Source organism: Amia ocellicauda, chromosome 3 (genome assembly GCF_036373705.1).
Source record: "Amia ocellicauda isolate fAmiCal2 chromosome 3, fAmiCal2.hap1, whole genome shotgun sequence".
Classification (NCBI taxonomy): Eukaryota; Metazoa; Chordata; class Actinopteri; order Amiiformes; family Amiidae; genus Amia; species Amia ocellicauda.
The window spans coordinates 28,785,055-28,795,145 of NC_089852.1; the positions used below are offsets into that span (position 1 = coordinate 28,785,055).

At 46.4% G+C, this 10,091-nt stretch overlaps 1 protein-coding gene across 1 annotated transcript; it reads right to left on the reverse strand.

Annotated features, from left to right (window-relative positions):
* Positions 1-4,040: 4,040 nt before the first annotated feature.
* Positions 4,041-9,630, reverse strand: LOC136746020 (keratin, type I cytoskeletal 19). Its single transcript, XM_066698882.1, has 9 exons — positions 9,246-9,630; positions 7,251-7,379; positions 6,701-6,783; positions 6,221-6,377; positions 5,901-6,062; positions 5,675-5,800; positions 4,762-4,970; positions 4,566-4,636; positions 4,041-4,247 (listed from the first exon to the last, which is right to left on the reverse strand). The coding sequence occupies exons 1-9, from the start codon at positions 9,525-9,527 to the stop codon at positions 4,132-4,134; spliced, it is 1,335 nt and encodes a 444-aa protein (XP_066554979.1). The 5' UTR covers positions 9,528-9,630; the 3' UTR covers positions 4,041-4,131.
* Between the last annotated feature and the right edge of the window lie 461 nt (positions 9,631-10,091).

Consider the following 10,091-nt stretch of genomic DNA (forward strand, 5'->3'; position numbering starts at 1 on the left):
AAACTTACAGGAGAGTAAAAGGACTAATATTACAAGTACTGTCTGAAAAGATGTGTTTTGAGTAAGCACCGGAAGGAGGTCAGGGACTCTGCTGTTTTGACTTTAGAGGGAAGGTCGTTCCACCACTTAGGGGTCAGGGATGAGAAGGAGCGGCTCTGGAGGAACGGGAGTGGAGAGGAGGCAGAGTTAGTCTTCTGGCACCGGAAGACCGCAGTGGTCTGGAGGGGATGTATAGGGGAGACGAGGGTCAAGGTAGCTTGGTGCAGTGTGGTCAAGACAGCTGTAGGTGAGGGTCAATGTCTGGAACTGAATGTGTGACGGTATCAGGAGCCAGTGGAGTAGCGTGTAGCGAGTAGCGACTCCTAGATTTTTTGTGGAAGAAGAAGGAGAGAGTGTCGTGGATTCCAAGGGGATTGAGATGGAGAGATCAGCACAAGGTGAGGAAGAGTAGGGGAAAAAGAGGAGATCCAATTTGAGCTTGAGGTGGTCCGAGTGCATCCAGGCGGAGATAGCAGACAAACAGGAAGAGATGCGAGAAGGGATTAGAGGATCAGAAGAGGGAAAAGTATACAGTGATGCCATTTCATTGTTTTCTGATACATTATCTTCAGCACCTGTTTATATAATAAGGCCATAGGTTTAATTATTGACTGGGATCTTTGGCTCCATACTGTAATACAATAAGATAAATGTGAGAATACCATGGCATGCAAACACGACTGAGCTGCCTTAAGAGGGATATAATATCTTATCATGAGAAAATAATTAAAATGCGTCTTGACAGTTTTTATTTTAGATCATGTCTGGAGATGTTTGAGGATGCAAGGTCAGTGTGGCAGTTAATTTTTATTAATTGTTACCATTAGAGCATCCCTGAAATCACAGAGACTTGCAGCTCTGCTATGAGGATATGGTGCTACAGTCAGCCTTAGTCAATACACCGTTGGTACATTGTATACAGGACAGTTACGCAACTCAGCAGAAAATTATGTTATGTAAATAATATGTGACTCATACTGATAGTGATCTATGTTTTAAGAGCTAACAAAGACATGTACTCCCATGGGCCAGTTACTTCTGTGATTACAAATTACTTACCTTAATCCCCAGCTATTGTTGTACTTTTATACTTCATTAGGATTATAATTTTTCTCATCCTTTACCTGAAGTTGCAACGCCACACCTTGAAAAATACATTAGCCTGTTATTACAGGTGCAGCTGTAGATAGATCTCTTCCGTTTGTGGGTAAGGAATCAGCCAGAATCGTGTTCACAAACAGAAATACATTAACTAGGATTACAATTATAAGACATCAGATCTACTACTCTAAACACATTAGACCACAATGGTTTGTGAAGAAGGTGCAGATTATTTTCCCTGAGATTTTGTTTATGTTAGCATTGTTGTTCTTTTGATCAGCTGATCTGGTCTTTACAAAAATTTTAAAAACCCCATCTTGGCCCGTCCACTCACTCCCGAGCACCTGGACACTTCAGTGCTGCGGTTCTCCTGCTCTCTGCAAAGCTGCTGCAGACCAGTCTTATACGCAGCCCGCAATGTGTGCTCACACGTTGGTTAGCGGTGCTATTAAAGCCACATGCACAAACTGGTAACCTGCTAATAAAACTTTATTTTGTTTGTCATTCATTTTCAAATTCATTGTATTCTAAAATGTTTCATGCAAAATGTACGATTATTTCTGCACCTAAAGCACCCTGGCTGTGAGGCTAGCTGCTGAGTTTACTGACACACCTGATCAGAGGAAAACAGGTTTCACTGGGTGTGTCCCGACCATTGGAATGCATACAAGAGCTATCACCTCCCCTCTGTCTCACCCATCTTTCTCTTCCCCCCCTCTCTTTCTCTCTCTCCTCTCTGTTCACACCACACCCTCTCTGGCTTGCATAGCTGTCCCTTGTTTTGGTGAATCTTTTCCCTCCTGCACTTTTGACTTTACACGGTAATTTAAAAAATATATACATTTAAATTCTGAGTCATTCACAGGCTTTTTCTCATGCATTTTTGCCCCAGTAGCATTCAGCCCTATCATGGCAGTTTTCCCCAGTGTTTCTCATTCTCGTACTTCTGTCTTGGCTGAGGTCTTCCATAGTGCGTATCGTGGTTTGCTTTACTGTATGTCTCCCAGATTTACTATGATTTTACTATTACTGTGCTACTCTTTCCTGAAATGTAACTCCAGCACCCTGCAGGGGCTTTGATAAAGGTTTCTTTCTTTGGCTTCAGTCATGTTTTCAGACATGGGAAGACTGTGGCTTCAATGCTGTAGCTCGTTTTTTTTATGTAATTTGAACTGGGGGTCCAGGCCAGTATCTCTGCTCTATCACGCCCTTAGACACAAGCCCTTGCACATGGGTCCGGCACTCGCTGCATGCGCTTCTCTCTTTGCATTTTCCTGTTGGACTGTTTTCAGTTTTCACACCCTCCCTCTAACATATTTTGCTCTGGGGTGTCAGCTTGCAAAAGTCTAATGTTGTGTTAAAAAATATTTCTATGCAATATATGTTTATATTTATCTATATTTATTTATGCTTTGGATGTTTATTTTCCTCACAGGTTTCAACAGAACAGCAATGAGTAGTGGGAGGGAGGGGAGGGGGGGTGGGTCATGCAGAGCTGGATACTCCAGCTACATGACAAATGAAAAAATTACTCCCTCCCCCCACACACACACACACACACCTGCACAGACATGCACGCACATGCACATTTTGTCTTTTCCTTTATCTCGTAATTCTGCCCCACCCTGGCCAGTTCTCTCTGGGGTTGAGGAAGGTCTGCAATGGTTGTCAGCTAAAATGTATCTTCCCAAATCACAATGAAACGGCAGTTGACTGAAGTCCATCGCCACTCGAATGTCAAACACATTGTACTGTACAGCCCCCCTCAGCCTGATGCCCCTGTGCCTCTGTACTTCACAGAGGGAATTCGTTCACCGAGGCTTTCACCATGGTGTCAGATTTGCTCTCTGCTTTGGTGAGAAAGAACCTGAGAAATCCACTGAAAGGTAACAGAGATGTGAAGGAGAACCTAAAACAAAAAAATATATTTTCAATTAAATTCATTTGAGGGAAATTAGTTCTGGGAGTTTATAAGTGAACTGATCGTGTGTCGGAGAAGCCAATCTGTTCAAGTCACCCTTTGGTTTTGCATATGCCTTATGGGTGCCACCTAGTGGACAAGTAGGGGTTTAAAAAGTAAAGCACCATCTTCATGAAAACCTTGAAGATGCAGCTGGATGCAAATTAAGGTTTTTATTTCTGCAAAAGCAAAAATTGAACACCTTGGTTGTGATACTTGGAAAAGGTGTGACGGATTGTTAAAATAAAAAGCCAATAAAGTAAATTCCCAGTAGCGTTTTTGGGTGATTGCTCACCAGCTGACCTTTGCATGGTGAGAACAGTGATCTGTGCCTCATGTCAAAATCTTCCTTTGGTCTGTTGGTGCTGGCAGACTGTGGAGGAAATCGGCTGCCAGCATTGCCCTTATCGAGACACAGGGCGTGATACTCCCATACTGGCATGAGGAATGCTGGTATCCACTTTCACAAACAACAGGGCCCTGTGCTAAAAACTAAACACATCAACAAACATGTTTATTCAGTTATGAATCAGTCCACTGTGCACCTGCTGGCTCCATCGCATTGTTTAATCATTTCCTGTTTCCTTGAGCACTCGGATGGTGTTGCTGATGTAAATGCAGATTTCATACCATGCAAATAACCCCCAAGACCATGGTTTATTAGTAGTAGGAGGAGGAGGAAATATATATATAATAATCATAATTTGTGGCACAAGCAAATCTGTGTAATTTTGTCAGTCACAGATTTTTTTACATAAATTAATTCTTTATTTATTTTCTATTTACTTATTTATATTTCTTGTATGACTTTCGAATCTCTGGCTGAGAATCGCTGTGCTGGACTCAGTTCTGCCCTTATTACCGCACCAACCAGGTCAGGCGAGATTGAATCTACTGTACCACAGATTACAAAGGAGGAGGAAGACAGGGAGACCAGTAGTGGGCTTGCAAACTGCTCTTTATTGAGATATTAATGAGAGATGCACGGGGCTACACACTATGCTGGGCAGCCCTGCCCATGGGCTGGTCCCTCAGTAGGGCAGGGAGACGTCCTGGATGTTTTCCTCTGTGGAGGAGTTCACCACCTTGCCATCCACGATCTCCTCCACAATGACCTTCACTCGCTTCTGCACGTGCGGTCCATGCTCTGAGGGACAGACAGACAAATGGGTTACCAGAGATGGATTTACAGACCTGGAGGTAGTCTGACAGACAGACAGACAGACAGACAGACAGACAGAAAAACACCATCACAGAGAGACTGAGAGACTGGTTGAGAACGGTACAGGTAAGTGAGACACACAGGCAGACTGCGATAATGACACAGGCAGGTAGACAGACACAGAATGGTTCTGAGCAAGCGAGACAGAGCTGTAGATGATTAAGGACAAGCTGAGAGATGAAGCCATGAAATGAGAAAATATGAAACCAGAGCCCCACATACAGGCCTGTGCTCTGCACTCACCCTCCTCCACCACCTTCTTTTCCACCTTCTCCTCCACCTTGGTCGTAGTGACAACCTGGGTCTCCAAATACCTGCAGGGGCACAAATACACAGTGAGGGAGGACATAGTGTGTCTAAGTGTCTGAGTGAGTGAGTGAGTGTGCAAGTATCCCCTCTCCATCCCCTCTCCTCTCCTCCACCCCATCCCCTGACTGACCCGTCCAGCAGGCGGCGGTACTCGGCAATCTCCATCTCCAGACGCATCTTGATGTCCAGCAGGAGGCGGTACTCCTCGCCCTGGTGCTCAGTGTCTATGCGCAGCTGCTGCAGCTCCGCCTGCAGGCTGTCAATCACCACCTGCATCTTGGACAACTGCTGCCCAAAGCGAGCCTTCACCTCTTCCATGTTAATTTCCGAGTACTCTCTCTGTGTGGGGGCGGGGCAGAGGGTCAGCGCATCACAGCGTTACAACATACACTCACATACTGACACACCTGCACCAACACTGACAAACATACACTCACACTGTCACACCTGCACCACACTGACACTCACACTCACACTGATACACTGACACTCACACGACACGCCTGCAACCAGACTGACACACACTCGCACTGACACAATGACACTCACTCTGACACACTGTTAGTATGTTCCTATTCAATGTCGTTGCTCCCGGTTTGCTCAAGGTAGTCGTAAATGTTAAAGACTTGAATGAAGTAACAGAGATTTGATGTATTTCTTGATTTATTTATTTCAGTGAGTATTTCGTTTTGGAAATTAGCATATTTTTCCAGAAGCAAAGTCAATAAATCCCTGTTTGTGATTAGTTTGAGTGTAATCAGTGTAATCAATGACCAAAGACTATTGTTCCTGTCCTGTTCCACCAGGGGGCAGTGTTCTCTAAGGTGAGATGCAGAGCGTGTTCCTGAGTGCTGGGTCACACCCATGATACCACGTCATACTTGGTGGTTAAGAGGCTACAGATTGAGCGCCTTTGCTCAGGCACTGCACCGCGGACAGCTTGAGCTCTCCACCAGCAGTGTTGTGGGGTGCTGTGCTATGCTGTGCTATGCTGTGCTGTGCTGTGCTGTGCTGTGTTGATTGGCTCAGCACTGGTGCTGTACCTGTGTCTGCAGGCCCTGCGCCTCGATCTCCAGGCTCTGGTAGGTGCGCCTCAGGTCGGACAGTTCACCCTTGGAGGTCTTAATCTCAGTGGTGCTGCTGTGCATCTGGGTTTTCAGAGTTTCTGTCTGCAAAATAAACACATTTCACGTATCTCTACAGAGATTCATTTTTCAAAATGAGGGATATATTCTTATTCACCTGCTGTCTCTGCGCCGTGCCACTCACCTTGCTCTGGAACCAAGTCTCCATGTCCTTGTGGTTCTTCTGCACCAGGGCCTCGTACTGCTCCCTCATCTCCAGCAGCTTCTGGGCCAGGTCAGCAGAGTGGGCAGCATCCACCTCCACATTGACCGACCCTGACTGCTGGACTTGCAGCATGTGCATCTCCTGTGGGCAAGAAACGGGCCAAACACACATATACGTCAATGGTCTGTGTATACTGGCACCCCACACACACAGACACACACAAACTTATGAAAAAGCAAACCCTCCCCTCCCCTCACACTGATCCCCCAGCCCCCACTCTGACCCCCCCCGGCTCTGACCTCCGTGTGATCCTTCTTCAGGAAGGTCAGCTCCTCAGTCAGCCCCTCTGCCTGCATCTCCAGGTCTGCCTTGCTGAGTGTCAGGTCGTCCACCACTTTCTTGAGCCCGGCCACGTCCGCCTCCACCATCTGACGCATGTTGTATTCGGCCTCATACCTGGGGACACAGCGGGGCATTAGGGAGAGGAGAGAAGAGGGGCGGCATGAACTTGTCCTACTGCTGAGGGTGAGGCTGAGTTCTTCAGCTCCAGCTGGCCGGGGGTCCACTGGCCACCCCCCCACCCAGAGAATCACTGGTTCATTGAAATAATGACCCCACCTCCTCCAGTACAGGCAGGGATCATAAGAGACCCTGATCACCTGCCTCTAAACTGCAGGGCCTCTAGGATTGGATGTGTAGACCAGGGCAGGGGTCTACAGTTGTGTGTGTGGGAGGGGAGTGTGTGCCGTGTGGCAGTGTGAGAGACGCTCTTTACTCACTTGATCCTGAAGTCCTCAGCTGCCAGCCTGGCGTTGTCAACCTGCAGGGTGAGCCGAGCAGTGCTCAGGAAGGCCTCCTTGATCTGTGGGAGGTACAGAGCAAAAAGGGGGACAGCAAGGTTATGCCATATGCCTGGGAAGAGATGGCTGTGGTAGGTAGGAAGGTGGTAAAAGCCCAGTGCAGTGTGATGAAGCACAGGGAGGCGGTGCAAAAGGAGGTGAGGCAGCATCGCTGAGTAGGACACCAGGCCGTAAAGGCGTGGGATCAGCATGGAGGGATGCTGTGTTACTGTGCAGGTTTACCATAGGGGTCAGCGCTGCACAGACAGCAGGAGGGAAACCTGAACCCTCCAAGGACAGAGTTAACAGTCAAAACTGCATCATGTCACTGTGGCACTCGGCTGCTCAGATTTTATTTATTTACTCATTTTCATTTGAGTGTAAAAACACAAAAAGGAAGAGCACAGCGTCACAGTTGTCAATTTGAGAGTGATTGAGAGATCTGCATGCAGATACGAGTATCCGCCAAAGACCCCCCTGCCCTGGTTACCTGCTTGCGGATATCGGCGATGGTGCTGTAGAACACGGACATGTCCTTGGTGGTGAACGTTGTCCTCGTCTCATAAAACTCGCGGATCTTCAGCTCCAGCTGTGAGTTGGCCAGCTCCAGAGAGCGGACCTGCGCAGGACAGGACAGGCAATGGACAGGGTCAGTGGAGAGTTTTAGAAAAGAGCTTTGGTCATTGCTGGGTGAATCTTGCCGATATAGTTTTTTTTCTTTTAAATGTCTGAAATTTAATGTATACATTGTTTGTTTGTATTCAATGTTTCAGTGTATTTCACAAGGCAAATCAAACACTTAAATAAAAACAAATAAAACAAATAAGTGCTCAGCTTTCTACAAACACACTTGAGATAAGGGTCTTCTCTGTTTTCACCCTCCACAGTTCCCTGGGTTTAAGAGAGCTGCACTGAGCACTTCAGCACACTAGGGGGAGCTCTAGTGAAGGGAGACACCTGCGTATTCATTTCGAGTTGATGACATTGGCACCTTGACCCCCCTCTGTGCTTCTGCCCTACGTTTCGCTTTGTTGCTGTGGTTTTTATCACGGCTCCTTAACTGACTGAATTTCATGACAGAGTAGGATGTACCGATTGGTGGAGGGCTGTTTGACAGACTCCTTGTGTTTGACAAGTCTGTCCAGGACTCATAAAGGGGCAGCGCATGACTGCTGTGGCAACTGATATGCTGGCCTCTATTGGAGTCCCACATCACCAGGGTAACAGGGCTGGCCCGCTTTGGCGACGAGGAGTGACGCGGCTTTTATGCACAGAGGAGTGTTCCTGAGCCTGGTGCGCCTGTGCAGCTGAATATTTAAACTTACAGAGGTCTGGTAAAGTGGGATAATGCATCTGTCTCAAGCCTGGTCGATGCGAGTGACATATGTGTGAAACCTGGGTCCTGAAGGCGTTCATTCCAGGCCCTCATAGGTCAGGTTTTACTGACGATGAAATTGAAATCATGCACAGGGTGTTAAAGCCCAAAGCATAGTGTTAGAATTCGCTAACTGATAAAAGCAGACTTCAATGCTTTACAGGACATTAATGAAGCAAAGCTTTTAAAGTTTGATATCAAGCTTTTTCATTTTGATATGTTATTTTTGTTTAACATTAAAGGTAGTTTGATATCAAAAACAGGTCTGCTATCAATTTGAAAAAGCTTGATTACTACTGGGTGTTCTAGATTCATGCTCCCTCTGCTAGACAGAACTCTGTCTCTGCTATCGAGTTCCATGTTAAAATAACTTTCAAGGCCCAAAACATAAAGAAACCAATGCACACCTCACAGATGCATTCATACATTTAACAAACTAACTAGCAAACATTTCATGAACTCCCCCACTGTATCACATATGGTGTCTTGACTTCTCCTCATGCTTGCGATTGAAGAATCGATTGCTTAAACGTCTTGTTCGTAGGCACGTACCTGAGAAGCTGCCTTCTGTACAGCAACTTTTTATTTGTGTGAAGGAACACAGTGTCAATTCCTGCCATTTTTAAACCCTGCCACCAAACTCTACAACCCACTGCTAAATAACTGTTGGGCTTCTCCTTAAACGATTTTGGTGAGTATGTTTGGGACGTTTCTTTTTTTTTTTTTACTTCTTATGCTGTATATGTGTATATTGTCCCAGGTAAAGCTGACTGGTGCATGAAAAGCTCTCGATAAATAAAGATGTAGAGTTATATATTCAGAATTGAGGATAGATGCACTGTATTTGCCAGAAGCCAGGATATCAGGAATGTTTAAGTGGATATCCAGCTTAAGAAGGACGATATCAGATTTAGTTGATATCAAATCAATGTACAAATGTTGATACCGAATTTACAAGACATCGTGTTGTTGATATCAGAAAAGGGAGATTCAATGTTATAACAGCTTGACATAAGCATCTGTGTGTGTCTGTGTATCTGTGTGAGTTAGCATGTGTGTGTGTGTGTGTGTGTGTGCACGTGTCAGGCCACGAGGCATCCGGCTCTATACCTTGTCCAGGTAGGTGGCCAGGCGGTTGTTGAGGTTCTGCATGGTCTGCTTCTCACTGGTGGACAGTGACCACTCCTCGCCAGGCAGCGAGATAATGGAGGAGGAGCGGGAGATGCGAGTGTCGTAACCACCGGCACCACCGTACACGCTGGGCGCCCGGCGGCCCGAGCCCAGGCTGGTCTTCGAGATGCGGCGCGCACTGCTGCTGCTGGAGATCTGCTGCATGCTGCTGGAGCTGTACCCAGAGCGGCTGTTGCCGGACAGAGACAGAGTCGAAGACATGGTAGATCTGGAGAGGCCGGAGCTGCGAGAGAGCTAGCGTCTGTGGTCTGTGGTCAGGGAGAGCCGAGCGAACGGAGTCTCTGAGTGAGATTTGGTGACAGCTCCCGCAGTGCTGTGCTTTATAGGAAGCCCAGGTATGAGGAAATGCAGTCAAGCCAACCCCCCCCCCCCCACCCTGCTGTCCTCCCACTCCTCCTTCCACTCCTGAGCTGATAATCATTAAGAGGACACTCTTCACAAGCCTCAGAGACAGGTCTGTTATCAAGTGTTGCAGGAGTCTGTTTATTTAGCATTGTAATTGTTTAGAAGTGCTCACAGGCATTTGGCACAGAGCCTGTTTGAAAGAAAAAGAAAACACTAGAAAATAATGTTTTACAACCTGTTCATAATCTTTAAAAAAAAAAACATAAAACTTGAAACTTCTGAGGTTGTGATTTAGAAAAGATTGGCCTGGTTTTCAGTGTGTTGCATTCTTGACCAATAACACAGAGCGTTTTTGCTGTTCTTGCTTTTATTACATAATCTGAAAATCTGAAAAACACATTGGAGACAGTGAGCTCCCTG